Source organism: Xenopus laevis, chromosome 2S (genome assembly GCF_017654675.1).
Source record: "Xenopus laevis strain J_2021 chromosome 2S, Xenopus_laevis_v10.1, whole genome shotgun sequence".
Lineage (NCBI taxonomy): Eukaryota > Metazoa > Chordata > Amphibia > Anura > Pipidae > Xenopus > Xenopus laevis.
In genome coordinates this window covers 143223582-143250123 of record NC_054374.1, presented here as the reverse complement: position 1 = coordinate 143250123, position 26542 = coordinate 143223582, and the positions used below count along the sequence as shown (strand labels likewise).

The window sequence follows — 26542 nt, the reverse complement described above, 5'->3', positions numbered from 1 at the left end:
ATTCGAACCATTCACTCGAGCTTAGTAAATATGCCCCTCTAAGAGTAAAAATACAATTTCTGAAAAAAATAAGAACCCACATTTTTAATAGGCCCCATATTGTAGTTATCATGGCATATGCAAAAAATATTGAATTTAGTCACCATAGTCAAGAATTTGTCTTTGCAGATATGTGAATGAGCATATTTTTTCACAGGCATGGATTTGTGGCGAAATTCTGCATCTCACCTTTGGTGAATATTGTGCTTGGGATTCAAGCTAGATGACCCTTCTCTAACACAACACAAAAAAACATTGCAATGTATTTTGCAAGGAAAGGTTGCTGTGAAAAAATGACCATTGACTTTAATGAGTTTTATGAATTTTTCACTTTTCACAAATCTTTCTGTGGTTTTCGAGATTTTTTTGATCTGGGACAGAAATGGGACAGAGAAGTACAAAAAGTTTGAATTTCAAAGTAATTTTTTGGATACTTCGACCATCGAATAGGATACTACGACTTCAAATTTACTTCGACTTCGATTCAAAGTAAAATAGTTTGAATATTCGACCAAAAGATAATCGAAGTACTGTCTCTTTAAAAAAAACTGTGACTTCAATACTTCAAATTAAACTTGCCGAATTGCTATGTTAGCCTATGGGGACCTTCTACAAATTTTTTCTAAGTCTTTACACATCGAATAAAAATCCTTCGATCGTACGCTAAAATCGCTTGAACCGTTTGATTCGAACGATTTAATCGTTCAATTCGAACAATTTAATCGCTCGATCGAACTATTTTTATTCGATCGTAGGATTGCCAAATTTGGTGAAAAAACATTGAATTCGATATTCGAATTCGCAGTTTTTCAATTCGATGGTCGAATTTCGAAGTTTTTTGTACTTCACAATTCGACCCTTGATAAATCTGCCCCTTAGCATTTGTGCTCTAATCTGACTACTGCAGTGTTTTTTTTACTTCTGTAAGGTACCGCTGCAATTTTTAGTCACCTGCAAATTAACTTATACTTAGAACAATCCCTCAATCAATATAAACGCAAACCTAATGCACTCAGGACAACACAATGGATGCAATTTTTGTGCCAAGCAGGTTCTAAACCAAATCCAAAAATGCCTCCTCTAGCATCTTTATACTATACCTTGGATAAGAATATTTCTATCCCCCTGATCTATTAAGTTTTTTGTCTATATACTTGGTAAATAGATTAAAGGTGGTTTACTTTACTTTACCCTGGATACAAATATTAATACCCCCCCCTTAATCTATTTAGTTTGGTAGAGTAAACTTGGTTACTAGTATTCCTCTAACTGTTTTTTTTACTAGTCTTTACACTCTTTAATTTTTTAAATGGGAGGCTAAATTACATGTTGTGTCTAACATTTCTAGTATGCTTGTCTTGTTATAGCCTGTGTACTAGTGTGAACTAGTAATGACTTGGTTATTTAAAAAATAAAGCCCGATGTAAAGCCTAATAGAACTGGTTTTATAGTGCAATTTTTTTTCTCCTAGCCAAGTACAGGTATGGGACCTGTTATAAAGAATGCTCGGGACCTGGGGCGTTCCAGGTTAACAGATCTTTCCATAATTTGGATCTTCACACCTTAAGGGGCAGATGTACGAAGGGTCGAATATCGAGGGTTAATTAACCCTCGATATTCGACTAGGAACTAAAATCGTTCGACTTCGAATATCGAAGTCGAACGATTTAGCGCAAATCCTGCGATCGAACGATCGAAGGATTATTCGTTCGATCGAACGATTAAATCCTTCGAATCGAACGATTCAAAGGATTTTAATACAACGATCGAAGGAATATCCTTCGATCAAAAAATCTCAGGCAAGCCTATGGGGACCTTCCCCATAGGCTAACTTCGGTAGCTTTTAGCTGCCGAAGTAGGGGGTCGAAGTTTTTCTTAAAGAGACAGTACTTCGACTATCGAATGGTCGAATAGTCGAACGATTTTTAGTTCGAATCGTTCGATTCGAAGTCGAAGTAGTAGTCGAAGGTCGAAGTAGCCCATTCGATGGTCGAAGTAGCCCAAAAAACACTTCGAAATTCGAAGTTTTTTTAATTCGAATCCTTCACTCGAGCTTCATGAATCGGCCCCTAAATGTACTATAAAATAATGTAAACATTAAATAAACCCAGTAGGCTTGTTTTGTTTCCAAAAATTATTAATTATATCTTAGTTTGGGTCAAGAACAAAGTACTGTTTGATTATTACGGAGAAAATTTTGGATTATTTAGATAAAATGGCGTCTATGGGAGATGGGTCTTTCAGTAATTTGGAGCTTTGTAGATAAAGGGTTTCCGGATAAGGGATCCCATATCTGTCCTATTAGTTACCGTACAATGATAGGCCTAATGTTGAGGCCTAATGGGGATATAGAGGAATACGGTCTCTACTGATTTCAGAAATGCCATTTTCACAAGGTAAGCGCATACTAAACACCTCTGAGTAAGAAAATATGCTACAGGTCAAACATGGAATCCATGTATACAAAATATATAAACATTTCCCACAATTTATCATTGCTCAGCTTTGTTGCCATGTCATATTATGTACATTTTTGTTAATAAAGAGCTTAGCACAATCAATGTACAGATAATGAAAGCGTACAACTGAGTGGTACTGAAAATGATTTAAGAGCACCTCTCTTGTGACACAAAGCTACAGGTGGGCGTCTGTAAAGATCATTCTTAGGACCTGTGTGATGAGATAGTAATCCACAGAAGTTAAAATATGTGCTACACTATTATTTGGCAGGGAGTTCAGGTTTTCGGTACTTTGAGTCCTCCACGGTCCACACCATTAAGAGGGTTTGTTCCAATCCCCGTCTCCTGGTCGTATGTTTTACGCAAGCAGAATAAAAAAAAATAGCTGTGAATTCCCTGAGCAGCAATTTTAATTCTGCCATGAATTATGTCTAAGGCAAATTAACAGTATGTGTCTTGAAACATGCAACAAGAATTAGCAACATACATAATGCACGACAGTTCCTGTAGTGTTAGCAAATGAACAGTTGCTTGAGACTGAAAGCTTTCATTATGCCTATTTTGCATAGAATAGTGTATGTGAGAGAGAGACTGTGTACCTTTATAGATTAAATAATGGACACATGGAAAATCATGGCATGTCTTGGGGGGAAAAAATCAAGAATCCTTGTCCTTAACAATGTTCCTTGTCATTTTGCAGATATCAGGAATATGGAATTCCTTTTTTATGGTCATGCATGACATCATTCATGATGTAGTTTACCATGCAGGGAAGTGCCCTTATTGTGTGACCCTGATTTAACTGTTGACATACAGTAGGTCCTGCAAACATGACTTCACTTTCTGCTGGTGAACTTCGCTCCATGTCCATTTTACCCCAAGCCATAAATATTTATAGCACTGTCCAAAGTCCATAAATTATAAAATATGAAAAAAAAAATCCTTATTATAATGATACAAATATACGTAACATGGAAATGAACTCAATATACATAGACAACATCTAGCTCATGGTAAATGTGGCTAATAATAGATGGAAATGCCTCTCTTCTGCATTAGTGACCAATCTCTGGTTTTGGCCACAAAATCTCTACGTTTAAAATGTTATGTCGGCAGGTTGTTGCAAAACTTGCCTATTTATATATGAACGTGAATCATTCCGGTACATGTCATAAGAGAATATCCCAACTGGGTATTGCCTTTTTTTAACAACTTTAACGCATCTGCATTTATAATGTTCACAGGCAAAGTGTTAATGAATCTGTGCAAAAGTCCAGACATTCCAAAAATGAAAGATATAAAATTATATATATATAATATATATATACAGGACCTGTCATTTTTTTATTTTGAAATCACAGTCTTGTTATAGAATCTTCTTCCTTGGTTGATTCTACCATTGTGCTATTTTCATCTGCAGGCAAATCGGTTTGTTTAAGGGCACCCGTAGAAGGTTCATTTAAAACGACAGAACCGTGATTGTCCGAGGGTTCTTGAGACAGAATTTCTGAGGTATTTTCTATGCTGGGAGGGAGGTCATATTGTTCATTTGATTTACAGACATTTAGTCCGCAGTGCATCTCTGAATCTTTGACTTGTAAGTCAACCGTGTTTTCACATGGTTCCGTGTCTTGTTGGTTGGCGACGTCTTCGGAAACAGAGTAGATTGTCTCGGAAATCGGAACTGACAAGTTTGATTTGGGACCACTTTGAAAAAAGCCAAAGTTTTTTATGTCTGCAACAAAGCTGTTTTTTCTCTTTTTCTCCTTGGTACTTTCTGAGGCCAATAAGGCTGACCCATTGCTCATGCTCTTGTGCATTTCAGAGGCCTCTGTTTTGGGACGGATCATAGTTGTTATGTCGAAGAGGCTGAAAGTGTTTTTCTGTGATCGACTTCTTTTTTCCTTTATTTTACAACTTTCTTCAGTCTCTAGGATATCTTCGACGCCATTTTTCATTTTTGAAGATTGGATATGAAATTTATTTCCTTTTAGCAACCCCAAAACCTCAAAGCGGAAGCTAGAAATGTCCTGTTTTAATTCCTGCAACACAATGAAACCAACATAACAATTGAATTAATTTTTGTAAATAACTGAATTTATATTAAATACATTTTATTGTTCTACAGACCTGTGTTTTTCATTAATCATCTAAGAAGTATACATTGCTACTGTTATTACCCTTCTTCCCTTCTTATCAAATGAATATGGAAGAATACATATTTGTCATGTTGCTACATTAATTAGTTTGCTATGAGTGCTTTGTACTATATTGATTGGAGAGTGCCGATGAAATCTTGGGTATTTAAAGATTTGTAACACACAGCACTTTATCCTTGATAAAGACCCCAAAGAGGGTCGAAACGTTGGAGACACTGTGAATTTTGAATAAATCATTGAATTTTTTTGGAAAACGGAGTGCTGGTCCTTTCTACAATTTTTATATATATATATATATATATATATATATATATATATATATATATAACAGTCCATAGAGGAGTCGGCACTCACGATACTGGGTTCAAATATGACTCTGTGCAGTGTCCAATATATTAGAATATATATATATTTATATATATTGTAAGTGATGTGTTGGAAAAAGGCACAATATTGTGGATATTTCACCAGTGTTAGACTGGTGAACTACAGGGAAAGTGTGGGGGAAATTTACTTACATGCGAAAATCCGCCAGCGCTGGCTTCGAACACATCGCAACACTTTGGCAGGTGTAAGTTCACCTGGACAACGCTAATTCACGAAGATCCTAAGTTCCACACAGGGTACCAAATGCTTGCAAAGTTTCGCCAGCGAAAATACGATCAGCAGTTCGAAGTTACGCTAGCGCTGGCTAATTTGCATACGGCTGCATATATATATATATGCTGCAGCAAATACATTACACTACACAAGTCCAGGGAACTTTAATAAAATTATATAGAGTTGTTATAATGCCCTACACATGTGCCCACAGTATAGTTTAGGTGCCATATGTTATCAAATGTAGGGGGGAAAGAGGGTACCCCCCAAAAAATGTGGTCTTTTTCAGCCTCTCACCCTGTAAAAAGTAAAAGACAAAAGCGTTTTTTTGGGACTTTTTGGAAATGTAAACTTTTTTTTGACAAACTCCTATCTACTTCGTCTGGTCTGAGGTGGCGTAGGCAAGTCTGGCAATAGAAGTAACGGTCAGTTAAATAAAAAACTTTATAATAAAAAATGCTCTTTCGCCAGAGTGAAAAATAGTAGTAGCTAGGTAATAGACTGCAGGTGAGCTGCAGATAAAAAGAGTTGTGGGACTACATCTCAGGGCTCTTCCCTCTGGAGACCTCCTGGAGCTGGAGGAGGGTAAGGGACTGTGGACACCTCCAAGTGCAGGAGGGAGTGAGATTGTGTGTGTAGCTGGGAAGGAGATTGAGAGTGATTCCCCATTGACCTGAAGTGTTTGGAGAGAGTTCCAAATGACTGGAGAGAGGAAGAGAGGAAACCCTCCCCAGAGACTGAGTGTAAAGTGTGAGTCCAAGAGAGGATTCTCTTGGGTACGGTGAAACCTGGAAAGTGCTGGAAATTTGTGTTAATGTGTAAACCAATGTGGTTGTTGAACTGGGACTGTTAATCCTACGTGAAGCTAGTATGCTAAGAAGTGGAATTTGTCAGTCTCCATCTCTGTGCTTACTCTGTGCCGTGGCCTACGGTCTTAGCTACCTGAATGTCACAATATATATATTGCCAAATTTCGACTTTCTCAAATCATTGCCCAAAAAAATAAATTTTATTGCATTAGCGAATGAAAGCCAGGGAGAAACAGCCCGTAACTTTCAACAAAAAGTCAAAAAACCATGTTCAAATTGTTAAAGGGGTTATATGAAATGGACTTTCACATGACTTTGACAGGTTTTAGCTGGATTCAAATTATTAGCAGTTTGGAGCATAATAATTCTCCAAAAAAAATTATTTTCCTTTAAAAACGCATAAAAAAATTGAGGTTGAATTCCTGTTAGAATATAAATGTCACAATATACAGCTGATTAGTAACTAATACAGATAATTACTACGTGGCAGCACATAAACCAGTGCAATTACCTTCAGAATTTAATAATCAGCCCTGTAGCATCAGCTTATATTACAAGCCAACTTCATTTTCTGCTTGATAAATTGCGACGGCCCCTAAGCTTAGCTTCTCAACAGCTGTTTAGAGCCCACTGTGCATGTGAGTGTCACAGACACTTTCCAAGATGGTGACCCCCTGTGACAAGTTTAAAGTCCTGGATCATTGCTGCTATTGACAAGCTGAAACTTTAGGCTGGTGCATTAAGTTAAAGTTAAATAAGCTAATGTAGGGATGTGTAAAATAGCCACCCCTTGTATTATTGGCAGGCAGTCCCTCATTGTTATAGATGCCTAACTTGGTCCTAAAATACAGTTGGGAGGGGTACTGTTTGCTCTTTCTGCTCTAAGCTATGCCCCTTGCTGCTTCTCACAGTGACCAGCAGATGGCACTGTGCTGGGATATAAAAGGCTCTGAAGCCATGCTTTCAGTGTCCATTTTGTGCTGGCTCTAGCCTGAGCTAACAGGCTGAGTTTGTGTGGAACCTGATTGTTTTAGGATTAGTCAGGATAGGCTAGGCACCATTATAGGTTACTCTAGGAGTAACAGACAGACAGGTTATTTAGCTGAGCAGCTCAAGGCTCCGACGAGGAGAGTCAGAGGGATTAAAATCCCGGGTAATAATAGCCCAGAAGTAGGGACTAAGTGTATAGGAACAGGGTAGATAGATTCCCCTCAGGTTCCACTTAGGGAAAAGGCTGAAAGCGGGGGTACCTTTATTGCCGCTGAGCACGTCCTCTTGCCTGTGGGGACTAATACTGACCAAATGGTGCTGTGAGTATTGCCTATTAAATGTGATGCCAAATCCTATTTGCTCTATTGTATACTCCACTGAGGATTGTGTATGTTAATAAATAAGTTCATGGTTAAGTTATAAGAACCACTGGCGCCCAATTATTATACACTGTATCCAGTTACAGTTGCACTACACCCTGCTTTCACACCGTTGCGAGGGCTCACTCCCTAAGATTATAGGTCTCATCCGGAGCACATTTATTGGGAGTGGAGCTCAATAGTGGTGTATAGCACACACAATTTACTATAGCGCTACACTTACAACAAATAAACCCAAAACGATTGGTTTGCCACCAATAAGGATGATTTATATCTAAGTTGGAATCAAATTCAAGGTAACATTTTATTATTACAGAGAATAAAAAATTGGAAAATGTGAAATATTCGATTAAAATGGAGCTGATGGAAGTGGCCATTTCAAAATTCTGAGCTTTCTGGATAATTGATGTCATACCTGTATCATGATACTCTACATCTTGCAAAGCTCTGTAAATTTACAAACTGACAGCCAAGAATAACAATTTAATCTGAAATGTAATGATGGTTTCTCCAAATATTATATATAGTTGATGTAAGTATTAAGAACATTACAGTTATTAAGAACATGTTGTATATTTGGATTCTTTTTCTTCAGTCAAAGACAGAGGTAATTAGGAAGAGGTCATCTTAATGGCTCCAGTAATACAGTAGCAGATTTCCTATTTCCTAGCCATATTATTTTTCATTTTGACAGGTTTTAAATGCCTTTTTAAAGGCCAACTTGTTTTCAAAATGATTAGTTTTAATGTAAATATATAGTATACTGATTCCTACTTACTATATTTATGGTGGTATTGATTAAAGGTTCTTGTATAAGTAGAAATACATCTTAGCCTGTGAATAAGGGTTCTATATAGGTCATCTGGGCTATTTAGCCACTGGTTAATCTTAATAACCTTTTTAACTGGTCTCTGTATATACAGAAACTAATTTTTTTGGCTCAATATGAATGTAATTCACGCACAGCTTTAAGCAAGCAAAAAAAAAAAAACATGTTGGGAAATGAACTGGGAAAAAGGAATCTTGTGTTCCTTTGAGGTTGGGTGAAGGTAGATTAATTGCAATGCACCGCAGGCTGAGAATAGAACTACAGAAGATTTAATTCTCCTTTTAAAATCAACAGCTGGTAAATTGTTAAGACTTCCTGAATTCTGTCAGCCAACCCAACAAGCTTGTTTAAGTGGTCAAATAGCATTAACGAAATTCAACTTTGAAAGCGATTCCAGATAAATGAAAACCAGCCCATGTAGCAATGGCTTCCAGTAGCTGCTTGCTTTGTTGAAGAATATACTGTACAAAGAGATTAAAGATAAAGCAAGTAATTAGGGCTTGCCATTGAACAAACTCACTCTGCATGCAGGGCATAGAAAATTAGGTGGGCTGTAAAGCAGCTTGATTCCTTGTCCTTTTACATTTCTAAATCTACATATTATATCCTACTAAGTTTTACTGCTGGATTTGCAGTTTGATACAAAACCTGAATACGTCTGCATCAGGATGTTAAAATGAGAAAGCTGGTTTAGCAGAGTACTCTTCCAAACACACACCAACATTATGATGTTATTGCTACTTGGTCTAGCAAATCTTTGTAGGGACCTATAGGGATAGTTCCCCTTTGAAAATCCCACACAGTTGTAAATCCCCTGCTGTAGCCAACTAAGTGTTGGACCTAAATTGGATTTGGTAGGGGGAGTGAGTCCTTTGAACCATGTGCAGTGGGCCCTGGCAGATTCGGCCAGAAGCTGTGACTGTTGTGCAAGAAGTATAAAAAGCAACCATGTGCTCAGTCTCTCTGTCCATTTTAACTCCAGGAGTGATTGCATGCAGATGCAGAGCCCTTGGTGCATGCGGATGGGCCCTTAAATGGCTGGGATGCAGGACCCCAAGCATTGGGAGCTCGACTATGGAGTGCTTGGAGCTCAGAAGCACTGGAGAGACTGTGTAAAGGAGTTTCCTGCGGGTGGATGCCGATTTGGTAGGGGGCTTTTGATGTGTGCGCACATTGGATAGTGCTGGGAGCTGTGCTGTGAAGAATAAAGCAGGTTTTGCGCACTTAGCTGGGATAGCTTTGGTAGCCAGCCTACAGATTGAGTCACTGTGGATGCCATCTGTTTGAGTGAGTGTTCTGCCTGAAGGAAGGTATTGAAAGGCTCCAGCATGTCCCCTGTTTGAGAACAGGCATTGTTTGTGTGCCTGATACACATAAGCAACTATCTCTGTCCAAAAGGAGAAATATTTGGGGCAGGTAGCACTAACTGGGGAAAGTAAGAGCTCTCGGTGGGGGGGCAGGGACTGTGACTCTCTGTCCACCTGGAGTGGAGTGTGGGAGTGTGCCTTGGGAAAGACTGTGCCAGGGTTGGACTTACCCTATGGGTTCCCAAGGGCAGAGGATTAGTGCTATATTATATGTGATTGTATTTTACCTTTATTCAGTTATATAAAGTTAATCATGATTTATTGCAACTGGTGTATAATACTCGAGTATAAGCCGTCCAGAGTATAAGCCGAGGTAACCAATTTTACCTCCAAAAACTGGGAAAGCTTATTGACTCGAGTATAAGCCAAGTATAAAACTAGGGTGAGAAATGCAGCAGCTTCTGGTAAGTTTCAATCAAAAAATTGAGGGTTTCATACTCCAATTGGAGGTGCCGGCATCTTGTTTTTGGACGACGACGACCATTCTTGGATGCCGGCGACTATTCTTGGAGACTATTGTTGGACGCCGGCGACTATTCTTGGACGCCGTCGACTATTCTTAGATGCCGGCAACTATTCTTAAACGCTGGCAACTATTCTTAGACGCCGGCGACCATTTTTGCGCTTGACCCGAGTATAAGCCGAGGCATATTTTGGGGGCTGAAAAACTCGGCTTATACTCGAGTATATACGGTATATGTTCCTGGTGGAGCCACCCATAGGTAAAATTCCCAGTACCCTTTCATTGAGGAAAAGGGGATTCAGGACCTGTGTATGGTAAGATATTAATTATACTGTATATATATATATATATATATATATATATATATATATATATATATATATATATATATATATATCCTTTAATACATATGGTGTCAAATACATACAGTATGGTGTAAAGAGAGAAATAGCAACAAATGCAAAAACAATATGGAGGTAAGAAATTATTTTTTTATATGTGTCTTGCCAACTCAACCTAATATTTAGCAAACATTAATAATACAGTATTGGGGAAATGGTTTTGGTTGAGTGTCAGAGTATTTTTAGTTCAGCCTACCTGCTACATCTTTAATTGTTCAAATGTTTATTTTTCTAACCTAATCACAAGAAACCTTTTCTTCCTTAGCAATGTCATAGCCAGACTAAATATTCGGCTGCAGTAATGGATGTTAATACTCAGAATACATGTTTATAAACTAATAAACAAAACAAATATTCTTCTAGATAATTCATGAAAACAGCTGTGTAGCTGAAAGGCTGTAGGTAGGATTTGGCTCTATGAAAGTTTTTTGTTCCCCCACCCTGGTCAGAGGTTACATGGATTCATTTGCATGGCCTAAGCATTACTGTTGGACCCTGTTATAAATGTTAATACACTTTAGACCATGTGTGTATATAACTAGCCCACTACTTGTTAATAATGTAAGTGTACCAGGCTAAATAAGAACAATCAGTTACCATGCACAGTTTTCTGATCTAGAGGACATGCAATTTACATATTTATATTAAACAGAGATGTGCTATATTCCACAGTATTGATTTGTTCCACTAGCAATATTGTAATAATTTGATGGTTTAACATAACATGTTATTCCATAGTAACAACATGTTTTTGTGATACACTTAATTGAACAGTCTGTACAAATCCATATCATGCCTGTACAAGGCTGCTCCTTGATGCAAATCAAAACTTCAGCAAAGCAAAAGTACACCATATGTAATTTATAAAGAACAAAGATATCTACTATAATTACAATACAGCTTAGTAAATAGGACATGTATGCAGTAAATGGATTGGGCTGAATGCATCATAACCTGACAAAGAAAACAAAGACTAATATGCTAATTAGAAATTAAATTTTCACACTGAAAAGCTAGAGCATATTTATAAATGAACATGTCAGGACCAGGACCAAATTCGTTTTTCTTCTGTATGAAGTGTGAATATTATGTGATGACAATTTATATTCTTTAAAGTATGTCCTGTGTGTTAGTAAAACCAGCTTTAGAAAAACAGGGTTTCCAACTTGAGCATCATTAAATATATTTGATTCAGACACTACTGCAAAAAACCCTGGAAAACGTACCATCTTTTCATAATAGTTCTTGAAAATAGATCTTGCAAAATAATGTGTCAGTGGGATATATTTTTTCTTCTTAGGGCTTAAAGGAGAATTAAACCATGAAAATGAATATGGTTAAAAATGCCATATTTTAGATACTGGACTTATTGCACCAGCCTAAAGTTTCAGCTTGTCAATAGCAGCAATGATCCAGGACTTCAAACTTGTCACAGGGGGTCACCATCTTGGAAAGTGTCTGTGACACTCACATGCTCAGTGGCCTCTAAGCAGTTGTTGAAAAGCTAAACTTAGGGTTTTTTGCAAATTTTCAAGTAGAAAATCAGACATGTAGTAATTATCTGTATAAAGTTCTAATCAGACTTATATTGTGACATTTCTATTCTATGTGTACTGTATATTGTGAGTGGGTCCTTAAGCTCAGTAAGTGACAACAGCACAGAACATGTGCAGTGAATCAGCAGAAAAGAAGATGAGGAGCTACTGGGGCATCTTTGGAGACACAGATATTTACTGCTAAAGGGCTGTGGTTGCCTTAGGCTGCTACAGAAGCCCAAAACATAATGTACAGCATTTCTAGCTACTTCTTTAGTTAGGGTTTAGTTTTTCCATTAAGTGAAACAATGCTTAAAAAACAGGTTATGCCAAAACACAGGTGATGTGGGGAAATGTGGACATTAATTACAAATTTGTACCAGTGTGCTAACTACTAGGAATAAGGTTAGGAATTGGATCTTTCATCAGGGAAAGCAAACCGAATACATGGTGAAGGACCCCTTATATTATTCCTCATGAAGAATATATGGATTGACAGAGGAAGGCGACTGAGAAACTGGAAACTTGGGGGGCATGCTATTTTGAGGGTGGCAAGGATGATTGCCAATATGCTACCATTTTTTTGGCATCATTTATAAAATTGTTTTCTCTACAACCAATGAAAAACAACAAACCACATAACAAATAACAATGTCTTGTAGGCTTCTCTCACAGCAATAATAAATAAATAAAATTATCACACCTTAAAATTTTCCTCTGTTAAACCTTCTTCGGTCTTCGCATCCCTGATCATGGCCGCAACATATCTTTTAACCAGATTTTTCATAACCTCCTATTGAAACAAAAGGATGTTTATTGAGGTGCAGCTCATTGGATGATATAAAGAATAATGAGGTGAAACCAGTGTTAAACTGGTCATTTTAGGTGTAGAAGTACTGAGGGACCACTCTCACAACCATTTAAGGAAGTTAATGCTAAATTATCTAGGTATTTTGGCCTTTGCAAGAAAAAAATATGCATTGATGGAAATGCTCCTACTCTGTGGAGCACTAGGAAATACTTTAGGCCCACAAGAAAATTCTCTAGTGCTCAGGCAGACCAATGACAGGACTATTAATTAAAAAAAGACATGGGCAGTTTGTAGCATTATCAGTTTATTATCCCTCAGATATCTAAGTTGAAATAGTGAGTTGCTTGCTTAGAAATTTACAGCTGGTTCATCACAGCACTGTGCACCTTAACAATAACTAGTAGCCCTCCTTACTTTCATGTGATAGTTCAGATGGACAATATGAGAAATAGGTAGAAAATATGGCTCTACTGAGCAGAGCACTCTTTACCTTCTGTACCAGCCTTATTATGTAATTTTTATGTCTGATTCCATATATACACTCTATGTTATAGTTATATGGTGCCGTAGCAAATGCTGGCACTTTATAAATACATCTCTACTCTAGGTACAGTAGTGTAATTGATAAATATAGCTCAGGAATTAATAAAAATCCAATAATGCATAAACTACCAAGAAGGTGAGGGGTCAATTGGACAGTAGGCATTGGAGGAACCTACCCACATTCTGCCCCAATGGGTAAGAAATGATTTTGGGTTAAAACTGAACTCTCTGTGCCAGGGATTTTGGTGGGAGTCATGAAATCCAAAGGCTATTAAAACAAACTATACAACAATTTTCATTTTATAATATTGAAAGGATTAAATAATTACCTGGTATTGATTATTTCTTCGCAAATTGTCAGCTGCTCTTCTCTGCAACATTGAAAATGAAGAATATGTGTAAAGAAATGTTGGACATCAGTTATGTGTTTCATATAATCAAGCAAAATCAAATAGCTTTGCTTGATTGAAGCTGATTCCAAATGTATCAAGGGAAGCAAAATACAGCGAATAGCAGGCATATTGTCTATCTCATTGAGACTACACATCATAAAGCTTGCTAAACATGGTTAAATCAAATTGTTTAGCCAAATCATCAGATTAGCAGATTTTAGCTGTTTAAATTAAGCTGTTCTGATTTTTTGGTTTCCTGGCAAGTGATCAGCTCCTATTGTAATCTCCATAAAATGCCACTGTCCTCATTTCACAGAATTTTCTAATCATTTTTACTGATATGAGCTTGAACCCTGGACTAATCTATATCTATTAATTATAATCTATATTAATTGTAGATTTTAGTATTACAATAGTCTTGGATATTATGCTTGTCCAAGAAAGAATCCAAGCCCCTCTTAAAATCAATATCAGTAGTGATGGGCGAATTTGCGCCGTTTCGTTTCGCTGAAAAATTCGCGAATTTCGCGCGAAATTCGCGAAACGGCGAAAAATTCGCGAAACGGCGCCGGCGTCTCGTTTTTGACGCCGGCGCCCGTTTTTGACGCTGGTGTCCGTTTTTCCGACGCCGGCGCCCGTTTTTGGCGCCGGCGACTTTTTTCGAAAAAAAAAATTTTTGACGCCGGCGAATTTTTACAGCGAATTTTCGGGGGCTTTTCGCGAATTTATTCGCTCGGCGCGAATCGCGCAAATTCGCCGCAAATTCGCGCATGGCGAATAAATTCGCCCATCACTAAATATCAGCTATCACAACAGTGCATTCCACAACTTCACTGTGCTCACTGTGAAGAACCACCTACGCTGCTTCAAATGAAAGTTCTGTTCCTTTATTCTATACTATTAACAAGGAAACCTTAACTGGTTCCTCATTTGTGTAGACAGATGAAAAATAACAGTTCAGAATCTGTGCTTTTTCTTTGTTCTTATCAACCAGCTGATCCCCCTCTAATATTAAGGGTCCCATCCCTTCCTGCTTAATTTTTTTTTTCTATTTACATACTGTATTTAAAAAAATATTTTGGATTCCTTTTACTCCTTGCTGCAATACCCTTTTTCATCTCAATTTGAGCTTGTCTGATTTTTTGCATGATGTATTGGCCTCCTTGTACCTAACAAAAGTTTTGGCTGCCTCAGCTAACTTGAAAGCCTTAAAAGCATGTATTTTCTTACTTATAAAGCAACATTTTAAAGACAGCCCATTTTTGTTCTGTGTTCAACCCTGTGAAAACCCTTTCCTAGTTAATATGTTGCAGAGATGCCCTTATACTGTCAAAGTTTGCACATTTACTATTGGTCAAATATCGAGGGTTAATTAACCCTCGATATTCGACCCTCGAAGTTAAATCCTTCGACTTCGAAGTCGAAGGATTTAGTGCAATTCGTTCAATCGAAGGAATACTCGTTAGATCAAACTATTAAATCCTTCGAACCGAACGATTCGAAGGATTTTAATCCATCGATTCGATCCCAAATTGGCTAGAAAGCCTATGGGGACCTTCCCCATAGGCTAAAATTGATGCTCGGTAGGTTTTAGGTGTCGAAGTAGGTGGTCGAAGTTTTTTTTAAAGAGACAGTACTTTGACTATCGAATGGTCAAATAGTCGAACGATTTTTAGTTTGAATCGTTCGATTCGTAATCGAACTCATAGTCGAAGGTCGAAGTAGTAATTTAAATGTGCCCCTTAGTGTTTTAGTTACTCATAGAGTTTCCTCTGCAAAATAATCTTACAGAAGACCATCACTATTCCCTAAAGTTCACCCACATAAATGCCAGAGATGAGTTTGGTATTATTAGTTATTATAAGATCCAAAAGAGAGCCATTCCTAGTAGGTTCTTGAACAAGCTGAAATTCAGCATACAAACAAACCTGCTAGCTACAGTAACTGAAGCTTCCCATAATATTAACTTGGTCTAGTTATGAAGCTGCTTCTATTTGTAAAAGTAGCTGGGCTTTAGTCTCATGGCTTATATTACAGGTAACAGGTGAGGTCCAACAAATGGCATCACACATGAGCCAGAGGGCCAATGACTTTACTTTCCTAATCTAGAAATGTAAATGTGCTAAAAGACTGTAGCAAAATAGTCAAATCTCCAATGAATAAAAACAGTTTTTCATTCTCTAAATACAATGCAGTATTGTTTATTATTTAGAAATAAATTACCCCAATTGCTCCAAAGCTTTCAGGTTTTCTTTTCATGTTCTTCTTACAGATCTGCTTTCTTATCCATTTAATTAAATACCATAACGACTTTGGGCTTGGAATTATGTTAAAAGGGGTGGGAAGAGTCCCTCCTTCTTCAAAGTAGCTCATCCACAGCTTTGTTCTTGCAAACTTCCATTCAATATCTGCATGGTCCTAATGAAAAAAAAAGTTACCCCATACAGTAGGTTATTATGGTATTATGTTTATATGAAGACATAAGCACATTATGATTTATGCATTCCTTCAGTCTTAAGCAGTTGATATATGTAAGGCTCTACTCGGGTTTGGACTGGCAACCTTGGGGTTGCTGCCTGTTCTGAATTAGACTGCTGGACCAAGACAACAACCAACAGGTTCCTGTTGAATCTGATCCTCTTATCTGCCTTTTCTATTGTAGCCCAGCAGCCACTAGGATCTGGCAACAACTTATTTCGTTATTCCATGCCTTTTTTTCTCACCTCACATTGTTCTGCCTTGCCTCAGTTCTGCCCTGTTCTTGTTTGCCTTATATGCCCACTCTATCCCACAGTCCTGTTCCTGATTTTCAGCCTCTCCCCTAACATAGTTATTTATTGGTCACAATAAGGGGGTTATTTATCAAAGTCCGAATTTATCTCAATATTTTCTGCTACAAACTCCAATTTGCGCTTATTTACTATTACATTTTCCCAAAAATTTGCTTTTCATTTGATTTTCACGATTTTTTCAGATTTTTCACCCAAAAACTCCGGGGGACGAAACCCAACTAGGGATGTCGCGGACTGTTCGCCGGCGAACTTGTTCGCGCGAACATCGGCTGTTCGCGTCCGCTGCAAGTTCGCGAACGTCGCGCGACGTTCGCCATTTTGGGTTCGCCTTACCTGGCGCTTTTTTTTGACCTCTCACCCCAGACCAGCAGATACATGGCAGCCAATCAGGAAGCTCTCCCTCCTGGACCACCCCCACACCCCCTGGACCACTCCCCTTCCATATATAAACTGAAGCCCTGCAGCGTTTTTTCATTCTGCCTGTGTGTGCTTGGAAGAGCTAGTGTAGGGAGAGAGCTGCTAGTGATTTCACTGATTTGAGGGACAGTTGATAGTAAGTTTGCTGGCTAGTAATCTACTTGATACTGCTCTGTATTGGAGGGACAGAAGTCTGCAGGGATTTGAGGGACATTTTAGGGTAGCTTTGCTGGCTAGTAATCTACCTTCTACTGCAGTGCTCTGTATGTAGCTGCCTGCTGTGGGCACTGATCTCTTCTGATCTCATCTGCTGACTGCTGTAATAACCCAATAGTCCTTGTAAGGACTGCTTTTATTTTCTTTTTTGTTGTTTTACTTTGCTACTTTAACAGCCAAGTGCTATTAGTCTAGCAGTGTTGGGGAGTGGGACTGGTGTGCTACTGTGCTGCTCCTAGTAGTTCAGCAGCACCAACCCGAGAATATTTTTTTTTTTTAATATACATATAATTTTTTTTTTTATTTTACTTATCTTACTGTTCTTTAAGGTGTCCAGTGCTGTTTGCTGTTCTTCATAGTAGTGCACCAATAGTAGTGCACTTGCAGGCATTATTTGCCCAGTGGCCATCTAGTTGTGTGAGCTTGTTCACATTCTGTCTAAATATCAATAATAATACCATCTCCAGAAACACCACCTGAGTGACGTTTTTCAAGCAGCAATAATATATTCCGTATCCACCACTGCTGTAGTGTATACGTTGACCTTGTAGGCATTATTTGCCCAGTGTGTTCTTCATTTTCAAACCACTGCCACTTAGCTGTGTGAGCTTTTTCACATTCTGTCTAAATATCAATAATAATACCGTCTCCAGAAACACCACCTGAGTGACGTTTTTCAAGCAGCAATAATATATTCCGTATCCACCACTGCTGTAGTGTATACGTTGACCTTGTAGGCATTATTTGCCCAGTGTGTTCTTCATTTTCAAACCACTGCCATCTAGCTCTGTGAGCTTGTTCACATTCTGTCTAAATATCAATAATAATACCGTCTCCAGAAACACCACCCGAGTGACGTTTTTCAGGCAGCAATAATATATTCCGTATCCACTGCTGTAGTAGTGTATACGTTGACCTTGTAGGCCTTGTTTGCCCAGTGTGTTCTTCTTCTTCTTCATTTTCAAACAACTCCCATCTAGCTGTGTGAGCTTGTTCACATTTTGTCTAAATATCAATAATAATACCGTCTCTAGAAACACCACCCGAGTGACGTTTTTCAAGCAGCAATAATATATTCCGTATCCACCACTGCTGTAGTGTATACGTTGACCTTGTAGGCATTATTTGCCCAGTGTGTTCTTCATTTTCAAACCACTGCCACTTAGCTGTGTGAGCTTGTTCACATTCTGTCTAAATATCAATAATAATACCGTCTCCAGAAACACCACCTGAGTGACGTTTTTCAAGCAGCAATAATATATTCCGTATCCACCACTGCTGTAGTGTATACGTTGACCTTGAAGGCATTATTTGCCCAGTGTGTTCTTCATTTTCAAACCACTGCCACTTAGCTGTGTGAGCTTTTTCACATTCTGTCTAAATATCAATAATAATACCGTCTCCAGAAACACCACCTGAGTGACGTTTTTCAAGCAGCAATAATATATTCCGTATCCACCACTGCTGTAGTGTATACGTTGACCTTGTAGGCATTATTTGCCCAGTGTGTTCTTCATTTTCAAACCACTGCCATCTAGCTCTGTGAGCTTGTTCACATTCTGTCTAAATATCAATAATAATACCGTCTCCAGAAACACCACCCGAGTGACGTTTTTCAGGCAGCAATAATATATTCCGTATCCACTGCTGTAGTAGTGTATACGTTGACCTTGTAGGCCTTGTTTGCCCAGTGTGTTCTTCTTCTTCTTCATTTTCAAACAACTCCCATCTAGCTGTGTGAGCTTGTTCACATTTTGTCTAAATATCAATAATAATACCGTCTCTAGAAACACCACCCGAGTGACGTTTTTCAAGCAGCAATAATATCTTCCGTATCCACCACTGCTGTAGTGTATACGTTGACCATGTAGGCATTATTTGCCCAGTGTGTTCTTCATTTTCAAACCACTGCCACTTAGCTGTGTGAGCTTGTTCACATTCTGTCTAAATATCAATAATAATACCGTCTCCAGAAACACCACCCGAGTGACGTTTTTCAGGCAGCAATAATATATTCCATATCCACTGCTGTAGTAGTGTATACGTTGACCTTGTAGGCCTTGTTTGCCCAGTGTGTTCTTCTTCTTCTTCATTTTCAAACAACTCCCATCTAGCTGTGTGAGCTTGTTCACATTCTGTCTAAATATCAATAATAATACCGTCTCCAGAAACACCACCTGAGTGACGTTTTTCAAGCAGCAATAATATATTCCGTATCCACCACTGCTGTAGTGTATACGTTGACCTTGTAGGCATTATTTGCCCAGTGTGTTCTTCATTTTCAAACCACTGCCACTTAGCTGTGTGAGCTTTTTCACATTCTGTCTAAATATCAATAATAATACCGTCTCCAGAAACACCACCTGAGTGACGTTTTTCAAGCAGCAATAATATATTCCGTATCCACCACTGCTGTAGTGTATACGTTGACCTTGTAGGCATTATTTGCCCAGTGTGTTCTTCATTTTCAAACCACTGCCATCTAGCTGTGTGAGCTTGTTCACATTCTGTCTAAATATCAATAATAATACCGTCTCCAGAAACACCACCCGAGTGACGTTTTTCAGGCAGCAATAATATATTCCGTATCCACTGCTGTAGTAGTGTATACGTTGACCTTGTAGGCCTTGTTTGCCCAGTGTGTTCTTCTTCTTCTTCATTTTCAAACAACTCCCATCTAGCTGTGTGAGCTTGTTCACATTTTGTCTAAATATCAATAATAATACCGTCTCTAGAAACACCACCCGAGTGACGTTTTTCAGGCAGCAATAATATATTCCGTATCCACTGCTGTAGTAGTGTATACGTTGACCTTGTAGGCCTTGTTTGCCCAGTGTGTTCTTCTTCTTCTTCATTTTCAAACAACTCCCATCTAGCTCTGTGAGCTTGTTCACATTCTGTCTAAATATCAATAATAATACAGTCTCCAGAAACACCACCTGAGTTGTTGTTGTTTTTGTTTTAAAAATAATGCCAGGCAAAGGCAGGCCGCCACGCAGAGGCACTAGGGGCCGTGCTGCTATGCTATCCTGTGGCCCTAGGAAATTGCCCAGTTTTAAAAAGGCAATGACCCTGAACTCCCAAAATGCTGAAGAGGTAGTTGACTGGCTTACACAGCACACCCCATCCTCTACCGTTTCTAACTTTACCACAACATCCTCATCCTCCACTGCTATGGGCACCCCACGTAACACTTCCTCCACCACCGGCGCCCCTTCTTCACTGGAGTCAGAGGAGTTATTTTCACATGAGTTTCTTGAACTGAGTGATGCGCAACCATTATTGGCAGAAGAAGATGAAGGAGATGAGGACGTTACACCAGATTTAATTCTGGCAGAGAACACAACAGAGATGGACATAATGAGTGATGACGAGGAGGTCCCCGCTGCTGCTTCCTTCTGTGAGCTGTTAGAAGAAATTGATGCATCTGAGGAGAATGATGATGAGGAGATTGATGTTTTGTGGGTGCCCAGTAGAAGAGAGCAAGAGGAGGATAGTTCAGATGGAGAGACGGAGAGTCAGAGAGGCAGGAGGAGAATAAGACTTAGAAGAAGCAGGGAGGACAGCTCGCAGGGAACAGTAGGGCAACAACATGTATCGGCACCTGTGGTCAGCCGGCCAACGCACCCGCCATTGCCGCCAACGCCGCCGACTTCTACTTTTACCCCCAGATTGCCAGCCTCAAAAAGGTCAGCAGTGTGGGATTTTTTTAATGTGTGTGCCTCTGACAAAAGCGTTGTAATTTGCAATGAGTGCAGTCAGAAACTGAGTCTTGGGAAGCCCAACAGCCACATAGGTACAACTTCTATGCGAAGGCACATGAACGGCAAGCACAAAGCACTTTGGGAGCAACACCTCAAAGGCAACAGGCAAACTAAAAGCCACCCTCCTTCTGGTCCAGCATCTTACTGCTCTACCTCTGCTGTCCTTGACCCGTCTGAACCACCCTCCACTCCGCCTTCCACCTTGACCACCAGTTCCCATTCCCAGTCATCTGCCCCCAGCCAAGTTTCTGTGAGGGCCATGTTTGAGCGTAAGAAGCCAATGTCTGCGAGTCACCCCCTTGCCCGGCGTCTGACAGCTGGCTTGTCTGCACTCTTAGCCCGCCAGCTTTTACCATACCAGCTGGTGGACTCTGAGGCCTTCCGCAAATTTGTAGCAATTGGGACACCGCAGTGGAAGGTACCCAGCCGCAATTTTTTTTCAAAAAAGGGAATACCACACCTGTACCACCATGTGCAGAGCCAAGTCACCGCATCTCTGTCACTTAGTGTTGGGCCAAAGGTCCATATGACTACTAACGCATGGTCCTCCAAGCATGGTCAGGGCAGGTATGTCACCTACACTGCCCACTGGGTGAACTTGGTCATGGCTGGGAAGCAGGAAATGTGTGGCTCAACAACGACAGTGGAGTTGGTGTCACTGCCACGGATTGCACGCGGTTCTGCCACCACCTCTACTCCTCCTTCGCTCTCTACCTCGTCTTCTTCCTCTTCTTCGTCCTCTGCTGCTGGGTCCTCCTCCTCCTCCACACCTGTGCACCCCCAGCTCCCCCTAGGCTATTCGACGTGCCAGGTACGCCGTTGTCATGCTGTCTTGGGGATGACGTGCCTGGAAAGCAAAAACCATACCGGATCTGTACTCCTGTCATCTCTGCAGTCACAGGCCGATCGGTGGCTGACCCCACACCAACTGAAGATCGGAAAAGTGGTGTGTGACAATGGAAGCAATCTGTTGGCAGCACTGAGACTGGGCAATTTAACACATGTGCCCTGCATGGCACATGTTCTGAATTTAATAGTACAACGTTTTGTCTCAAAGTACCCAGGATTCCAGGACGTTCTCAGGCAGTCCAGGAAGGTGTCGGCCCATTTCAGACATTCCTATACAGCCATGGCACGCCTTGCTGACATTCAGCAGCGGTACAACATGCCAGTCAGGCGTTTGATTTGCGACAGCCAGACTCGCTGGAATTCAACGCTCCTCATGTTGGAACGTCTGCTGCAACAACAAAGAGCCGTCAACGAATACCTGTTTGAACTGGGTGGTAGGACTGGATCTGCAGAGCTGGGGATTTTTTTCCCCCGTTACTGGGTGCTTATGCGCGATGCCTGCAGGCTCATGCGCCCTTTTGAAGAGGTTACAAATATGGTCAGTCGCACCGAAGGCACCATCAGCGACCTAATACCCTTTGCTTTCTTCCTGGAGCGTGCCGTGCGACGAGTGACAGATGAGGCTGTAGACCAGCGTGACGAGGAGCAGGAAGCGCACGATTTCTGGTCGGAATCACCAGAACGAACCCAGGCACCTGCTGCAACGCAGGGAGAGGTGTCAGAAGTGGAGTCAGAGGAGGAAGGTGGCTTTGTGGAGGAGGAGGACCAACAGGAGCAGGCTTCCCAGGGGGCTGGTGGTGACCTTTTGGGGACCCCTGGTCTTGTACGTGGCTGGGGGGAGGAGACCGTGGATGATGCAGTCCTTGATAACGAGGAAGCGGAGATGGATACCTCTGCATCCAACCTTGTGAGAATGGGGTCTTTCATGCTGTCATGCCTGTTGAAGGACCCCCGTATCAAGAGGCTTAAGGAGAAGGACCTGTACTGGGTCGCGACTCTACTAGACCCTCGGTACAAGCATAAAGTGGCAGAAATGTTACCAACATACCACAAGTCTGAAAGGATGCTGCATTTACAAACCAGCCTGCAAAACATGTTGTACAATGCTTTTAAGGGTGATGTCACTTCAGGAACTCATCAACATTCCAGGGGCAGAGGTGCCAGTAATCCTGCCACGAGCGCACCTGCAAGGACAAAGCACTTTGGCCACTCTGTAACGTCAGACATGCAAATGTTTTTCAGCCCAAGGCAGCGGCAGAACCCTTCGGGATCCACCCTCAAAGAACGCCTCGACCGGCAGGTAGCGGACTACCTGGCATTAACTGCAGATATCGACACTCTGAGGAGCGATGAACCCCTGGACTACTGGGTGCGCAGGCTTGATCTGTGGCCAGAGCTGTCACAATTTGCCATGAACCTCTTGTCTTGCCCCGCCTCAAGTGTCCTCTCAGAAAGGATCTTCAGTGCAGCAGGAGGGATTGTAACTGAGAAGAGAACTCGCCTAGGTCACAAAAGTGTGGATTACCTGACCTTTATTAAAATGAATGAGGGGTGGATCTCGGAGGGTTACTGCACGCCGGAAGACTTGTTCTGAGTTTCTGATTCTGACTCCCCATGCAGCTGTCCTTCTCTGCACGCCTCATGACTCCACATACAGCTGTCCTTTAGCGTCCTCCTCCCTCCACCACCGTTACAAACTAGGGTGCAAACCCTACTGGTTTAATTTGAATCCAGGTAAATCCTGAGTTTTTCTGGCCTCTGTGCTTCAGTGGCTGCGACCAAAAAAAACAGAATATTTTCAGCATTTATATGGCATATTTTTTCTGGCCTCTGTGCTTTAGTGGCTGCGACCAAAAAAAACAGAATATTTCAGCATTTATATGGCATATTTTTTCTGGCCTCTGTGCTTCAGTGGCTGCGACCAAAAAAAACAGAATATTTTCAGCATTTATATGGCATATTTTTCCTGGCCTCTGTGCTTCAGTGGCTGCGACCAAAAAAATTGAATATTTTCAGCATTTATATGGCATATTTTTTCTGGCCTCTGTGCTTCAGTGGCTGCGACTAAAAAAAACAGAATATTTTCAGCATTTATATGGCATATTTTTCCTGGCCTCTGTGCTTCAGTGGCTGCGACCAAAAAAATTGAATATTTTCAGCATTTATATGGCATATTTTTTCTGGCCTCTGTGCTTCAGTGGCTGCGACTAAAAAAAACAGAATATTTTCAGCATTTATATGGCATATTTTTCCTGGCCTCTGTGCTTCAGTGGCTGCGACCAAAAAAATTGAATATTTTCAGCATTTATATGGCATATTTTTTCTGGCCTCTGTGCTTCAGTGGCTGCGACCAAAAAAATTTATATTGTTAGCATTTATATGGCATATTTTTCCTGGCCTCTGTGCTGCAGTGGCTGCGACAAAAAAAAAATTAATATTGTTTGCATTTATATGGCATATTTTTTCTGGCCTCTGTGCTGCAGTGGCTGCCACAAAAAATAATAATATTTTCAGCATTTATATGGCATATTGTTTCTGGACTTCTGGTTCAGTGGCTGCGACAAAAAAAACATAATTTTTCAGGAAAGTACACATGCCTAATTTTTCAGGGTTCTGCAACAGTGGCAAAATCGCATCTTTTATGGTCACCGCAGGTGATCAATAAAGTAGACCAAAACTGGGCCCACACTGCAGAATCAGTGTTTTTTGGTTCGCTTCACTGTACATTGAATTACCTCTGCCTGACCGTGCACGTGCGCACAAGCACGGTGACTGCTAAACACACCACTACAGAAATATTGCCACCAACAGGACGAACATCCTGGAGGTGACAAGCAACTAGTAATTAAAAACTATTATTTGCTCACTTGACGGTATCATTCATTAAAGCTCTTTGCGTCTTTTTGCGTTGCAGTAAGCACCGCGTTTCGTCTTTGCGTGTGAACAGGCTGTAACTTTTACACTTGATTGGCATGTAGACGCCGGACGTTTTAAAGCATTTTATTACACAGGTTTAGAAATGTAGTGTGATTTCTGCCCTTTACAGCACAAAACGCAGCGCTGTGTCAACAATGGATTTTTTAGAAACATTTTTGCCCTTGATCCCCCTCTGGCATGGCACTGTCCAGGTCGTTGCACCCTTTAAACAACTTTAAAATCATTTTTCTGGCCAGAAATGTCTTTTCTAGCTTTTAAAATTCGCCTTCCCATTGAAGTCTATGGGGTTCGCGACGTTCGCGAACCGTTCGCATTTTTGACGCAAGTTCGCGAATATGTTCGCGAACTTTTTTTCCGACGTTCGCTACATCCCTAAACCCAACGCACATCAAAAAATCATTGGGACTTTGACTTATGTCAGGTCTGAGATGTCGGATTTTCAGATTCTGACTTTTCCATCCTCAGGGTTTAATAAATTCCAAAAAAAATTTAGATTTTTTTTTAAAGGTTTTATTTTATAAAAAAAAAAAAGAATCACAAATTTTTTGTGATTTTTGCATTCGTAGTTTAGTAAATAACCCCTAAGTGTTCCTTGGATGCGTTGCTTTTCTGGTTCAGATATATATATAAGCAAGAGCATCTGCAACCATTTAAATGTTATACAACTCACATTGTCCTATTTACAGCCTTAACTGGTCATTGCCACACCATTCAACATTTTGTTAGCTTTTTTTGTTACCAAGGTCTGTAGATTGCTTTTCTTATTGTTATTTAAACCATGCTAACCCTATTGCCTTTATCTGATGCTCTTTGCTATATAATGCTTTTACTTATCTAACCCCTCTTTTTTGGCTCCCCCCCATCATCTGACTTACTTATTCCCATGTTTTTCACTTTTCAGTGTATCTACAGTATTACCAACATTTTTAAAATGTCATCTGGGATTTATGAACCGCAGCAGTGTGGCATATCACAGCCTATTTAAAAACAATTCTTATATGTCTTATATAAGATTAATCAAAAGTCTAAAGTTCTACCATTGCTACTAATGCTGCTCTTGTAGTTATAAACCTGAAAAAACTCCTTGAACTGTAAACTCTAATGCAAATCTAAGGGAACAGTTCAGCCTAAACAGATATTTGTTAAAATTCTGTCAACATCTACAGTATGTTATATTGTCGTCATGTTCCATGAGTTTCGCTATTTTCAATCATTGCTATGTTCATGAGCTATAGCAGTGCTCTCCAACTTCCAGACACAAACTTCTTTTTATATCATAATTATTTTATCTATATGGGGGCCTCAATTATTTGATACATTTTATACATAGATAATCTTCCAGGTCAAAATACTGTAGATTTGTAGTATTGATTTATTGAATGTTAAAGAATAATACATGTTAGATAAATAACTGTACTATGTTCCTTTAAATTAAAAGGGTGACAAATACAGAAAATGACTTACAGCAATAAGCTGGTATGAATTGTTCATCATGGCAATTAACATGTTTAGAAGCACAACCAACGAGATGACATTGTAAGTTCCAAACATTGTGGCTCCAACAAATTCTGTGAATTCATGTTTTGGATCTACATTTGTCACATACAAGTTGATAAGGCCAAAAATAGACCAGAACAGTGACTGCAACGTTTCAAATAACCTAAAATGGAAAAAAAATGTTACTGGAGAAAAACACAATGACTCAGTATATTCTGATTACAGAAATCAGATGGAAAAAGTTTCCTGTATGTTTGGGGGAAGTGATTGAAGTTGCAGCCTCCTGAATATTA

At 39.8% G+C, this 26542-nt stretch overlaps 1 protein-coding gene across 1 annotated transcript in view; it reads right to left on the bottom strand.

Moving 5' to 3' along the window:
• Positions 1 to 3825: 3825 nt before the first annotated feature.
• Positions 3826 to 26542, bottom strand: part of LOC108709012 (short transient receptor potential channel 4) — a 111287-nt gene continuing 88570 nt past the window's right edge. Inside the window, exons 7-11 of the mRNA XM_041584490.1 lie at positions 26217 to 26412; positions 16001 to 16195; positions 13715 to 13756; positions 12735 to 12824; positions 3826 to 4540 (exon numbers count right to left, since the gene is read on the bottom strand). Of these exons, the coding sequence (XP_041440424.1) occupies positions 3854 to 4540; positions 12735 to 12824; positions 13715 to 13756; positions 16001 to 16195; positions 26217 to 26412 (1210 nt within the window). The 3' untranslated portion in view covers positions 3826 to 3853. The remainder of the gene's footprint in view (positions 4541 to 12734; positions 12825 to 13714; positions 13757 to 16000; positions 16196 to 26216; positions 26413 to 26542) is intronic.